The 15,052-nt window shown below is 42.3% G+C and overlaps 1 protein-coding gene across 1 annotated transcript in view; it reads right to left on the bottom strand.

Moving 5' to 3' along the window:
• The window catches only part of ptprq (protein tyrosine phosphatase receptor type Q), a 114,334-nt gene that overhangs the window by 81,846 nt on the left and 17,436 nt on the right, over positions 1 to 15,052 (bottom strand). Inside the window, exons 9-15 of the mRNA XM_055650929.1 lie at positions 12,816 to 12,820; positions 11,666 to 12,233; positions 11,022 to 11,183; positions 10,745 to 10,924; positions 9,635 to 9,742; positions 6,524 to 6,805; positions 41 to 223 (exon numbers count right to left, since the gene is read on the bottom strand). Of these exons, the coding sequence (XP_055506904.1) occupies positions 41 to 223; positions 6,524 to 6,805; positions 9,635 to 9,742; positions 10,745 to 10,924; positions 11,022 to 11,183; positions 11,666 to 12,233; positions 12,816 to 12,820 (1,488 nt within the window). The remainder of the gene's footprint in view (positions 1 to 40; positions 224 to 6,523; positions 6,806 to 9,634; positions 9,743 to 10,744; positions 10,925 to 11,021; positions 11,184 to 11,665; positions 12,234 to 12,815; positions 12,821 to 15,052) is intronic.

Consider the following 15,052-nt stretch of genomic DNA (forward strand, 5'->3'; position numbering starts at 1 on the left):
AAACGTAACGATTCATCTCAATTATTTTCTTTTAACTTACCTGTTATAGTGATGGACAGATTTGTACTGTGAGCAGTGAGCTGCTTACTATTATTTTGGGCTGTAAGGTACAATGTATAATACTGTATAATTCCATTAGGTGTTGAAGGTGGAAGATAGGATATTATAACATCCAGAGGAGCAATAAAGCTATATGTGATATTTTCTGGTGCATTATCGGGAACTGTAAATAAATAATCAATTAAAAACAAATGTAAGACATTATTCAGCTATACAAGGCTAAGATACAAGAGCTTTATATTAAACTAGACCAGGTGTGGACCCGTTGGGCCTGTCTCTCAACGCACTATTCCACCACTCACCCATAGCACCCAACTGCGCAGGTGCGACTGACGGGTTCCCATTGTGACACCAGAGATCCCCGTTGTGACGCAAGTCATGGCAACCCTCCCCCAGCTGTGCAGGCACGGCCGGAAAGTGGGAGCACAACTGCGATAAAATGGCAATAATGAAAATATAAGATCAATGTGAATGCATCTTACTCTTCAGTCCCCTATTCCCCCATCTACATTATCCTCCCTCTCCCCACCCTCCACCAACCCTCCTCTGCTTCCTCCGCTCACCCCCTCCCTCCCCTCCTTTCCCTTCCCCTCCGCTCCATTACCTCGCCATCCCTCTTCCTACCCCTATCCTCCTCCATTCCCCCTTATCCCCAACACTCCCTCCCCTCCTCTTCACCCTCCCTTTTTCCCCTCTCCTCCTCCCCATCCCCCACTCCCTCCCTCTCATTTGCCCTACCCTCAGTCACTCCCTCCCTCCATAACCCCTCACCTCACTAACCCCCTGCTCTCCCTCTCTCCCCTGCTCCCTCACCTCCCCATCCCCCACTCTCCCCCTCACTTCCCCCCTGCCTTCATCTCCCTCTATCCCCCACTCCCTACCTCCCCCACTCCCCCATTCTCCCCCCTCCACCCCCCCCCTCCCCTCCTCCCTCCTCATCCCCCACTTTCCCCTCCCCTCCCTCCCCACCCCTGCCCCTCCTTCTATCCCCCTGCTCCCCCACTTCTCACCTCCCCCTATCCCACCCCCCACAATGAAAATCATGATGTGTTTTTTTTAAATGAAACCTCCCTCCTATCCAACACCCTCACAACCAAAATCTCGATTTTTTAAATCTCCCTGCTCCCTCACTCCTCACCTGCCCCCTACCCCATGAAAACCGCGATAAAAAAAAAGAAACCTCCCCTCTATCCCATCCCCCCCAATGAAAATTGCGATTTAAAAAAAAATGAGTTTTTTACAATAGAAAAAATCGCTGATGTCATTGGGTGGTGGAACGCTGCTGACGGACAGGGTAAGTTGAAAAGTGTTTTTTTTTTTTAAATGGTTTTTGTAAAGTTTAAAATGTCAATAACTTGTAAAATATGCCATCAATCTGAACAAAACTTGTTTAATTTATATCACAGGACAAAGGTGAGTAAGGTGGGCCAAAAATGTGTAGTGCTATCGTGTACCGATTTTGTGCAAATATAGGTAGAAGCTACAAATATGGAAACAAATATAGAAACAAACAAGATGAGTTTTCGAAATATACAGAAGATAGACAGGTAGATAAACCAGCAGGTGTCTGAAATAGTCATCAGAGAAAGAGTTAAAGTTTTAGGCGTTGAAAATTAAAGAATATAAAGTTGCATCTAAAGCTTTAATTCTGTTTCAGTCTCCTGCCTAATCTATTGAATATTTTCAACATTTTCTGTACTATTTTAAAGTTTCTCAGTTTGATTACCAGCATTGGGAGTATTTCAGTATCGAGTAATACATGCATTCAAGTGAAATAGTTTTGTAAAGATAGCACAAACCAATTTTGCATGATAATAAAATCTACAATTACTGATATAGCATGAATTCCACTGGTGGAATGATATATCATGAATAGCAAGGCAGTCTCTGTACATGCTGTCACCTAAGAGTGCTTGCCATAGCTGAGATTCCAGGGTTGGCTTGTTTAAATGGTTTTTAATCCACACTAGCGAAGATAAATGAGCGGGATTTCCTGTTCTTAATGCATTCCATGTCACTGTCTGAAAATGCATGTACAGGGCAATTAGCCTAAAAAATGACCAAGCTAAGCCGACAGGAAAATTTAGCGACAGTTATTGAGATATTGTGTCATAGAGCATGAAAGCAGGCACTTTGGCCCAATAGACCCATATCTTGCTGAGCAAGATACCCATGTATGCTATATCTATATTCATTTGACCATATCCCTCAAAACCTTTTGCATCCTCCACAGTGCTGCTGTATACTCACAAGTTGCAAGAAAAAATGTTTGAATTTATTTTAAGTATGTTCCAGACAATATCCATCTAGGTTTAGCATAACTTTACCTTTAATTTCTATCTCTCCGCAAATAAATCCAAGGTTTTGATTTAGTCGCTCTTCGACCTTGTTGGTCTGTGTTGCAACTTATATTTGCAATATTTGTACACAAAGATCCCTTTGTTGTTCCATCTCACCAGGAATCTCTTCTAAGCAAAATTGACAACTCTTCTTTGTGCAAACTATCTCTCCGACATGAAAAGAACCTCAAAAAAGATTTGCTTCTTTACCTTCAGTTAAAGCCTGATGCTGAGCAGTTCTCTAAGCTAGATTGTTCAGATTAATGGTATATTTTACAAGTTATTGACATTTAAAACTTTGCAAAAAACATTTAAAAAAAAACACTTTTCCACTTTCCCTGTCCGTCAGCAGCATTCCACCTCACAATAACATCAGAAATATAGAGTGAGCAATTCTGCTTACAGAGAATTCATCTCTGTCTGCATTCTCCTTCCCAGTGACGTTATGAGAAAAGCCATACTGTTCCCTCTTAATGTCATAAAACACATTTTAGAAATTGTGATTCTGTTAACCGTGATGGGATATTTCCGTGGCAGTGGTGAACACAAAAAATTATAACTGAAAGTCATTGTCAGAAGTAAAGTGCAGGACTTGCAAGCACTGTAGCTGCTACAAGTAAATGGGGAAAATAAATTCAGAGGCTAGGTAGGGCTGAGTTCTAACAACTGGAGAGTCTTTATTGCAGCAGTGTTTCTATTTAGATAACTGCTATTTCAACACAAGGTTAAAATACCTTCGCCACTGAACACAGACCAATTCCACTGGACAATGGTAATCAAGTTAAATAATACACATGAGGATAGACACAAAAAGCTGGAGTAACTCAGCGGAACAGGCAGCATCTCTGAAGAGAGGGAATGGGTGACATTTCGGGTCAAGACCCTTCTTCAGTCTCGACTCGAAACGTCACCAATTTCTTCTCTCCAGAAATGCTGCCTGTAACGCTGAGTTACTCCAGCTTTTTGTATCTTCAGTTTAAACCAGCATCTGCAGTTCCTTCTTACATAAATAATACACATGAGCAGGTGACCACTGTTGACTATGGCCAACATCTGAAAACATCTCGAGGCAAGTCATTAATTCTATTTCATTAATCTTCAGTGGGTTTACATTAAAACTGGAGTAAATACCATTGGAAAATATATTTCATTATATTGTTGGTAGACAATTGGTATTGTTGTTGAGGCCACGCGCCAACTCTCAGCCACCTCCTCCTACTTATCCCTGGACCATGACCCCACAGACGAGCACCAGGCCACTATCACTAGCACCATCACTGACTTCATCCACTCCGACACCCTGCCCCCCCCAAGCCTCCAACCTCATCGTTCCCCAGCCCCGCACAGCCCGATTTTACCTTCTCCCCAAAATCCACAAACCTGACTATCCTGGTAGACCCATTGTCTCTGCCTGTCCGTGCCCTACCTAACTTATTTCCACATACCTCAACTCCATCCTACCCCCCGTGGTTAAATCCCTCTCTACCTATGTTCAAGACACCTCAGACACTCTCCGTCGTCTCCGGGAATTCTGTTCTCTAGGCCCCCATCCCCTCACCTTCACCACGGACATCCACTCACTCTACACCTCCATCCCCCACCAGGAGGGTCTCAAAGCCCTCCGGTTCTTCCTTGACCGAAGAACCAACCAACCGTCGATAGATACTCTCCTCCGCCTAGTGGAGCTGATCCTTACACTTAATAACTTTTTGTTTGACTCCTCACATTTCCTCCAAATACATGGCATAGCTATGGGCACGCGCATGGGCCCTGGCTATGCCTGCCTCTTTGTAGGATACGTCGAGCAATCCTTGTTCAATACGTACCAGGGCCCCATCCCCGACCTCTACCTCCGCTACATCGACGACTGCATTGTTGCTACCTCCTGTACCCACACACAACTCACTGACTTCATCCATTTCACCACCAATTTCCATCCGGCACTCAAATACACCTGGACCATTTCTGGCACTTCCCTACCATTTCTTGACCTCACTATCTCCATCGCAGGTGATAGACTTCTGACCACTATAAACCCACTGACTCCCATGGCTATCTAGACTACACTTCTTCCCACCCTGCTTCCTGTAAGGACTCCATCCCCTACTCCCAACTCCTCCATCTACGCCGCATCTGCTCGCAGGATGAGATGTTCCAAACCAGGGCATCGAGAAATGTCCTCATTCTTCAGGGAACGGGGGTTCCCCTCCCCCACTATAGATGAGGCTCTCACCAGGGTTTATTCAATACCCCGTAACACTGCTCTCTCTCCCCATCCCCCCACTCGTAACAAGGGCAGAGTCCTCCTAGTCCTCACCTTCCACCCTATTAGCCGTCATATACAACAAATAGTCCTCCGTCCTTTTCGCCCCCTCCAATGTGACCCCCCCGTCTGCTTTCCGCAAAGACCGCTCCCTCGGTAACTCCCTGGTCAATTCTTCCCTTCCCTCCCGCACCACCCCCTCCCCGGGCAATTTTCCCTTGCAGCCGCAAGAAATGCTACACTTGTCGCTCTACCTCCCCTCTCGACTCCATTCAAGAACCCCAGCAGTCATTCTAGGTGCGACAGAGGTTCACCTGAACGTCCTCCAACCTCATCTATTGCATCCGCTGTTCTAGACGTCAGCTGATCTACATCGGTGAGACCAAGCGTGGGCTTGGCAATCGTTTCGCCGAACACCTCCGCTCAGTCCTCAATAACCTACTTGATCTCCAGGTGTCTCAGCACTTCAACTCCCCCTCCCATTCTAAATCCGACCTTTCTGTCCTGGGCCTCCTCCATGGCCAAAGTGAGCACCACCGGAAATTGGAGGAGCAGCGCCTCATATTTCCCTTGGGCAGTTTATACCCCAGCGGCATGAACATTGACTTCTCCAATTTCTGGTAGCCCTATTGTCTCCTTCCCTTCTCAGCTCTCCCTCAGCCCTCTGGCTCATCCTCTTTCTTTTTTCTTACCGCCCCCCACCCACCCTACATCAGTCTGAAGAAGGGTATCCGCCCGATAGATGTTGCGCACCCGCTGAGTTTCTCCAGCACTTTAGTCTACCTTCGCTTTTCCAGCATCTGCAGTTCCTTCTTAAACATTAATCATATTGTTGCTGTTATTATCAACTAGAGGTCAATCAAAAATATATTATCCCCGTTATGGCCATCAGTGATATCCAATACAAAGGGCTAACATGAAAGATGGAATACAGAGGTGACTGAATGATCAATTACAGGGAATAAGCATAGAATGAACAGATCATATATAATGCATTTAGTTTCAGGACGAATGAAAAAGAGAATTATGCAGGGCATTTCTTTCCTTTAATCCAATAAGAGCTCTCAAATCCTCCAAAAAATCTTTGAAGTTAATATTTAAGACCCAAGAATGCAACCATTTTAATCACTAGCTCATGTAAAATCACCAGTTTAAACACCAGTATGTAAATTTATACATCCCTTGTGAAATATATAAAAAGCTAAATATAATTTTCTTTAATGCAAATCCACATGTCACCCTCTGAAAATCTATTAAGAATATGAGTTTTGCATTTTTATTTAGTGTACTGTGCTATCCACAACAGCAACTGGGAACTGAGAAAAAGTAGAAAGATTTCACTTTTGTTTGGACATCTTATTGCTGTTGGTTTGAATGTAGTGGGAGACATTCCAGAAGTTTACTGTGCAGAATAATATAATGCCATTGGTATTCAGCGATGAATTCCATGAAACTGCTACTTCAGTGGAACTAATGCACTTGCAGATCATATTAAAACACAGACTGCTAGAAGCTGTAAAGAAATCAAGAAAAGAGTCGGAACATTTTCAACCGGAAAGATTATGGAAGAAATATTTTGCTGGTTTATTGTTAACCCTTTGCCCTCATTGTAAATGAAAAAGCAGGCCCCATTAAAATGAATAATTCATGGAAGAAAGCAGTACTCCTGGTTGAGCAAACAGTTAAAGGCATATCAACTTCCAGCACAGATGGCTTTTTACTGGATCAAAATTGTAACCCAGCTGCAGAAAACATGTTTGATGTATTTTCCTCATAACAACAGTGGGCTTCCACTTTTTTGGCAAAAAAACTAAACTCTTAATAGCCTAGTGCCATCTTAGTAGTAGAGAACAGTTCTTACCGCCTTGTTCCGTCCACAGAAATACAGTTAAAGATGTTTGATTCCCATGGCCATAATTGGTATATGCTTTCACAGAGATGTTATAAGGAGAAAATGTCTTTAAGTTTTCTAGATAGGTGTTAGTTGCTGTACTGTTCAGTACAAAGGAATCAGTATAATTGACATACATGACTTCATAATATATAATAATTCCATTTGGTTTCTCAGGAGGTGACCAGCTCAAGTGAACAGTTGTTGCTGTGACATTATTGAAGGTTACGTTTTCAGGCGGTGTCTCTGGTTCTGAGTGATACAAAAAAAAACATAACTGCTTTTCAAAAATTGGTTTGGAAGTATTTATTGTACTTAATCACTGGACTGGATATTTTAAATTGAATTCATGTAAAATGGAGAAATCTGCAGGTTCAACCGAGAATAAATCCAAAACTTAAATTTTAAACAGCTGAACAATAAAATTGCAATATTTATTACCAACATTCAATCCGAAGATCTCAAAACAACAGCAATGTCACATAACGAGTTGGATGAGGAAAGTATCCATTTGTAGATTGTGTTCCTTTTCATTAATTTTCTTTATTGTCAGAACAAAAGATGTCATTGTTAAATGAATTCTGCCACTTTTGACAAGGGGGGGTGAATTGAAATCCCATTTTATGAGTTTAGGTCAAATATCTCAAAGCCACATCTAAATTACTTTAATCCACTCTTTCTGCCTTCGATTGGGGAAAGAGTCTGGAAATTACATGAAAAAAAAAATGCCTGTAATGCAATATGAGGCTGCCATAATTCTCAGGAAAATCCAGAGATTTATACCGATCCATGATATTTACAAGTAAAAAGATCCAATGGAAAGCCAGTAGAATCACAAGAAGTTTAATGGCCTTTACTTTTTCAGCCGATGTGTTCAGGCTGCAGTGGTAGAGTTGCTGCCTTACAGTGCCAGAGACCCCGGTTCGATCCTGACTATGGGTGCTGTCTGTACGCAATTTCTACGTTCTCCCCGTGACCTGCGTGGGTTTTCTCCAGGAACTCCAGTTTTGTCCCTCACTCCAAAGATGTACATGTTTGTAGTCTAATTGGTTTGGTATAAATGTAAATGGCCCCAAGAGCGTGCAGAATAGCATCAGTGTGCTGGGATTCGGAGTGGCGGCGCGGCTCTGGCTGCAGCGGCTTACTGGCAGTCCCGTTTGTTTGTGTTTTTTGTGTTGTTCATTTTGTTTTGGTTAGTCTAGTTTTTGGTTTTTAGTTTGTGTTTTTTGGGGGGGGGTTGAAACGGAGTTTGCAGTCTCGCCCTGCGGGGGAATGCCACCTTTTTGTCGTATTCCCCTTCTCTGCCTCCGTCTGCGCTGAGGCCTAATGGAGCTGACGACCTCGAGGCTCCGGAGGCAGAGCCCGTCAGGACTCGCCCTGAGCTCGCTCCCGTGAGGGTGGTCCGGCTCAGGGCTGGAAGAGGTTGGGACGCTCCCGTAAGGGCGGCCAGCCCGAGGGTGGAACGAGGCTCCCGTCGGAGCGGCCGAGCTCGGGGAGGTGCGGCGCTCGCAGCCCGAGGGAGGTTCGGCGCCCATGTCGGGGCGGCCCGGCCAGAGGGAGAAGCGACGCCCAAGTCGGGGTAGCCCGGACAGATGGAGAAGCGACGCCCAAGTCGGGGCGGCCTGGTCCGGGGGAGGTTCGGCGCCCATGTCGGGGCGGCCCAGCCCGAGGCTGAAGACGGTGTGGTACTCACGTGAGGGTGGCTGGGACAGTGTTCTGGCGGTGGTGGCCTGAGTCCGGGGTTCGGCCGTGGGCCAGCGGCTGCGTCTGCAGGACTGGTGGGCGGCAGCTTCAACCACCCCGGGCCGCGATGTTTGAGCCGCGGGACTGTTTTATATCATCGCCCGGGGGGTATCGCCTCAGCGCAGAGGGAGAAGAGGAGGGAAGAGACTGCAGACCTAAGACTTTTGCCTCCATCAAAGTGAGGAGATGCTGGGTGGACTCACTGTGGTGGATGTTAATATGTGTTTATTGTTGTTTTTATTGTATTATATGTATGACTGCTGCAATTTCGTTCAGACTTCGGTCTGAATGACAATAAAGGCTATCTATCTATCTATCTATCGCTGGTCAGCATAGACAATGTGGGCTGTAGGCCCTGTTTCCACACTGTATCTCTAAAACGAAAAATAAAAAAACTAAAGGATACAATGAGGAAGGACCAACAGGTATTGGCATTCCTGTGGTAGAAACAGATCTCAAGAGTGATCATTGACCTGCAATATCTCCACAAGAAACATGCATGCACATTCATAATAGTGGATTCATAAATTAAATTTGGCTAAATTAAATGACCTCCCATCACTCACTGCCCAGGTTCCCAAATGGTCACTTGCCCAAATTAATAGAAAACAGAAATACAAGGAATCACCACAATTCATGGCACTGAATATAAATAATCTAATAATGGTAATGAGCAAAGCTAGGATTTCATTAACTTCAAGATGTTACATGGTATCATAGAATTCTAATGACACCATTGTTATGCCCAAGCCCATGCCCATGCCCACACCATCTTCTCCTGGAACAATCCCATTCTCTTCATCTTTCCCCACAGCCGAAAAAATAACTTTCCTCAAAAGCTCATCCAACTCACTTTCAAGAGCTTTAAATGATTCTTTACGATCATTCTGGTCATTACTATCATGCTTAACAGAGATTTACCTCAGATCTAACTTTTATCTTTAAATTATCTTTTTATCCCTAAATTTTAACGATGTCCTCTGACCACATATTAATGGAAACAGCTTGTCTCTGCTTACTCTTTTACTTTAGTTTAAAGTCCACGCCGACCATCGATCACCCATACACTAGTTCTATGTTATGTCACTTTCGCATCCTACATATTAGAGGCAATTAACATGAAGCCAATTTATCTACAAACCTGAACATCTTTGGAGTCTGGGAATAAACCGGAGCACTCGGAGAAAACCAACGTGGTCTCCGGGAGAACGTATAAACTCCTCACAGATGGCACCTGTAGTCAGGATCGAACTCCAGCCTCTGGCGCTGTGTGGCAGCAGCGCTACAGCTGCGACACTCTATCCAAACATGATTTTGTTTAACTCTATCACATCTTACCATCTTCGAGAGTTCGTACAAACACATCATCTTCCCCAGAGACGGCACTTTCCCCCACAGAAGTAGATGCTGTCACTCTCATTTTATATTCCGTGAATTTTTTCAAACCTACAAATTTAAAAGGAAAAACAAATGGAAGTTTCCGAGAGAAAAACACAACTTAGACTTTATAACACCAAACTGTATAATTTCTGAGATGAATACATTGAAACTAATCTGGTACTGTATTTAATGTAGTAGGTGTGAGATTAGTTGTAAAGGGTCAGGTAGAACAGTCAAGGTCAGACTCATACAGTGAGCTAAGCTGCACACACTCACATGTGAAAGCTCATATATTGCACAGAGATTTACAGCTTGAATAACTGTTTTCAAAATGCCAGGAGAAAGAAAGCAGCAGAATTTCCTTTCTCCTAGTAAAAATATATTGTTTTCCATGATAATTGAGGGTCTTGGAAACTCCTTTTGATAATCACAAATTTGACTCACGATTTCAGTTACAAGATGTGCTCAAATTTTGGATCCAAAATTTTATAGAAAGCCACACTATCAGCGAATAATCACCCAAACCCCCTGAATGGGACCTGAATGAAACCACTCCACTTAGTTTTTTTTATCACAATGCATTGACCCGCATTCAGTTCATGAATGTAGACACAAAATTATGAAGTAACTCAGCGGGACAGGCAGCATCTCTGGAAAGAAGGAACGAGCGATGTTTGAAGTCTGAAGAAGGGTCTCGACCTGAAACGTCACCCATTCCTTCTATCCAGAAATGCTGCCTGCCCCGGTGAGTTACTCCAGCATTTTGTGTCTAAACCAGCATCTGCATTTCCTTCCAACACATACATTTTATGAATGTCCTTCCGCGAAAGTTCTCCATTCCTGCAGCCTCCTTTTAGTGAAGGGAGATGCACTGCAGCTCGAACAGGACCATTTTCCTATTGTTTTGGAGAATTAGATCTTACTTTTTTTACTACAGTCTTTTATGAGGTGTGTTGTAACTGGATAATTTGCCTTTATAATCATCATAGTTAATAACTTCCTGAAGAATTAATCGATCCTCAAAATATGCTATCTTTACATTTAAATATATTTGCTTTTACGATATACCTGTTAGAGTAATGTTGTTGCTCATCACAATTCTCTGGAAGGCCTCATTTGAGCCTTGCTCCATGGCATACAGCGTGTAATGACTTATTATGCCGTTCAACATAGCAGGCGGATCCCAAAATATCAGCATTGATGTAGAAGTGAGATTTTTAAAAGTTACGTTCCGCACTGAACTTGGAACTAAAAATACCAAACAGATAGGTTTAGTCAACTTCAATGATTCCAAAGTATAACTTTAACTTATGGGACAAACATCATGGTTTGCTAAGTAACATACCATATTGCTGTGTCTTTAACGGAATGCTGCTTGGTGGTCCTTCTCCAACAATGGTGAACGCTGACACTCTGATAATGTAATCAGTATAGGGTACAAGTTCTCTTACAATGTATGACAGCTGCTCAGATGTTGGGTCAATGACCTGCAGGCTGATTTCACTCTCTGCATTATGTGGAGGGAAAAAAGAACAACTTCACCATCTCTCATTTTTAGTAAAATTCAGAAATATTAGCTCTTGGAAACAAAATTATCCAGACAGGGAAATGGAAGGAACAACAAGAAACCCAGGAAAATAAATCCAGTGTGAAATATCATTTACAGATATAAGCACAATTAAAATACCTTAAAGTTTGCTCACTGATAGTTAATAATAGAAATTGGTTTTAAATTAAATACAAATAAGGGATGATTGCAGAAAATAAACATAGTTAAATGTGTTTTATAAACCACCAACCTGCTGTTATTTCTTAAGTCTTTCTTTTGCTTTAGAAAAAAAATCAAATTTTACTCATGTCATTAGATATACATTCTCTATAAAATACTTTGTTGACTCTGAAGAGCAAGTGTATACACTAATTACATCACCATGTTACTGAGTCATCGGCACCTGTTTTAACCACATACTGGATCGGTGACCTATTTACCTTCAGTGGTATTTTGAAGGCCATTATGCTGAAGCCTCCACAGAGGAAGAAATGGTGAAGAACTTGAAGGCAGGGATATTCCACCTGCCTTGACAACTGGAATAACTGATCTTCTATGCAATAATGATCTCAGCTGGAAATCTATGTTGACAGTAGGAAGAGTCTCATGGGGCCCCTTGGGGCTGACTGTTGTGTGTTTAGTAAAGGATACAGTGGAGCCAGCAGCAGGCATTGAGTGCATTGTACTAGAGAGTGCTGTTTTGGTATAAATTTGCGGGGTAGGAAATATCTGTTCGGGCGATGGTAGTTGCCCAAGCAGAGATGCAGACAAGCTTTTCTCTTGAATAGTAGATGTTCCAGATAGTTCTGAACTAACAGTGATTCTTTTCTCAATCGGTGAAGAAGTGGATGAAGTCACTGCATGCTCTAAAGATGTGGATTCAGGAAACAGTTCAGCAGAGCCTTCATCAAAGTCTGTAATAATGACTACATCATTCTCTAAAGTCAATGCATTGGATTCTGTTACCAATGTACCAGGATATATTGATTCAGTAGAGTTGGTAATTTCCTAGAATGGAAAAAGGTTCCATCAATAAATCTCTCAAATAATTTACATGTTTAAATAGAAACAAATTAAATGGTGTTAAGTTCTCACAGTAATCAAAATAATATTAATTCCAGTACTGATGTCAGAGTTAAGTGGAGCCATTCAACTTCTGCATTTCACATATATAATATATTATTTATTTTTGCTTACCAGTGTTTTACCTTCAATTCTAATTTGATTTTTGCTGAGAATCTAGATTAGAAACAGAATAGCAATACCCAGTATAGTCAATGGTTGGAGTTGAATCCAGAACAGACATGAAGTGCTGAGTACTGTATCCAATTATAATCACTCACAGTCTAATTGGCCATGTGATTGCTAAAATCTTGGTATCTTTTTCAATTGTCATGTCTTATTTTCTATTGTTTGTTAACAGTCACTGCTATTTCCTATATCTCAATCTAAATTCTCAATTTACCCAACAACAGTCTGAAGAAGTGTCTCAACCCTAAACGTCACCCATCCCTTCTCTCCAGAGATGCTGCCTGTCCCGCTGAGTTACTCCAGCATTTTGCGTCTATCACTGCTACCATTCTTTATTACATTGCCTATAACGTACAAAAACAAAAAGGCTCAAAGAGGTTGCCAAGCCAAGGAATGGGAATATTAATGGTGTGATGTTGAATCTGGTTGAAGAGATGGGTTTTAAGAAAGGAGAGTTTGAAAAAGAAACAGAGAGCTTTGTCAGAGAGTTTCATAATAGGGCTCAACATAGCTGCTAAAGTAATTGACACATTGACAATGTTTGGGCGGATGGAATTAGGGTTACAGGGTAGACAGGATATCTTCATCAGTGTGGAAGAGGGATTCCTGCATTATAGAGGTAAAACATTTATAGATAGACCTGCCCATTGTCCACGGTGATATTTAAACATGAGTGCAATAAGCATTGAGAGTGATGGCAGGTTAGAAATGCAGGGTAATAGAAAACTTGGTGAGGAACAGAATGAAGGGGAGGCGGAGGGTACAATGGACAAAATATTACACTGGTGAATAATTAAATTAATTCGATTATTTGAGACAGTTATGAGATTGTCTGAGGCAGTAATGGGGTTGACCAATATTATGGATGTAGAAGCAAGGACTCGTTATAACTGTAGAAGATAGTGAGTCAACTGTCCACTTTGGGTTATATAGATTCTAAAGATTGTAAATGGCATGCGATCATAAATCCACCAGAATATCATTAACAAAATCTAATTTATTGATATCCCTCATGTCAGGAAATAAGGTATATTTACAAGTCTGGCACATAAAGCAATGTTGTTTACTCTTAATTAATTCTGAAACATGAATCAGTTCAGAAAGCAAAATGAAGATTTATAGATTCAATTATTTTATTGAACAATGACAAACTGTATATGCACATGGTTTGAAATAAAGCAGCTTAATGTCAATTTTTATTCTCATTTCAGAAGATGATTGCTTTGTCTTCCTTTTAGATGTTGACAGAAACATAGAAAAATAGGTGTAGGATCAGGCTATTCGGCCCTTCGAGCCAGCACCGCCATTCAACGTGATCATGGCTGGTCATCTAAAATCAGTACCGTGTTCCTATTATTTCCCCATATCCATTGATTCCTTTAGCCCTAATAGCTAAATCTAACTCTCTCTTGAAAACATCCAGTGAATTGACCTCCACTGTCTTCTGTGCCAAAGAATTCTACAGATTCACAAATCTCTGAGTGAAAAATATTGTCCTCATCTCAGTCCTAAATGGTCTACCCCTTATTCTTAAAATGTGACCCCTTGTTTCAGGACTCCCCCAACACCGGGATAATTTTTCCTGCATCTACCCTGTTCAATCCCTTAAGAATTTTATATGTTTCTATAAGATTCCCTCTCATCCTTCTAAATTCCAGTGAATACAAACCTAGTCGACCCGTTCTTTCATCTCTCTCACTCTCTCAATAGCAATAATGTCCTTCCTCAAATTAGACCAAATTTGGACACAATGCTCCAGGCGCGGTCTCACCAGGGCCCTGTACAACTGCAGTAGGACCTCCTTGCTTCTCAACTCAAATCTTCTCGCAATGAAGGCCAACATGCCATTAGATTTCTTCATTGCCTGATCTACCTGCATGTTTACTTTCAGTGACTGATGTACAAGCAGGGGCGGAAAACCCGGGGGGGGGGGGAGGGGACACGTCTCCCCCCATGTTTTGAGAGGTGGGGGACATCCCCCCCCCCCCCCACGTTTTTGTGATCCCAATTTTAAACTCTCTGCTTTTAGCGTTGGATTGAGCCTCCGAAGCCTCGCGCGTGTGTGTGAGTGTGTGCATGCACACGTGGCCGCCAATAAATTGTGTCCCCCGTCCCCTCCATGTTTTGATAGCAAGTTCCGCTCTTGTGTACAAGCACACGCAGGACTTGTTGCACCTCCCCTTTTCCTAATTTAGATAATAATCTGCCTTTCTGTTCTTGTTACCAAAGTGTATTACCTCACATGTGTCCACATTATACTCATCTGCCATGTATCTGCCCACTCACCCAATCTATCCAAGTCACCCTGCAGCCTCATAGTATCCTCATCACATGAAGGCCCACATGTGCATAAAGATATAAATGTCCAACACAGACGACAAGATGATATTGTTTTTGGAAATAGTATCCCCAGCCCTCATTCATGGTCTGCGTACATGCTGTCATATTTGTGGAGCATAAGTCGTCACATAGAAATCAGACATCCAAGTGGAAAGTAACATCAATGGCTTAACTGAAAATAATGTCCATGGGTAACTGCATTTTTATTTTCATTTCCTTTAGTTATTTTTGGTCAC

The sequence above is a fragment of the Leucoraja erinacea genome, chromosome 19 (genome assembly GCF_028641065.1).
Source record: "Leucoraja erinacea ecotype New England chromosome 19, Leri_hhj_1, whole genome shotgun sequence".
NCBI lineage: Eukaryota > Metazoa > Chordata > Chondrichthyes > Rajiformes > Rajidae > Leucoraja > Leucoraja erinaceus.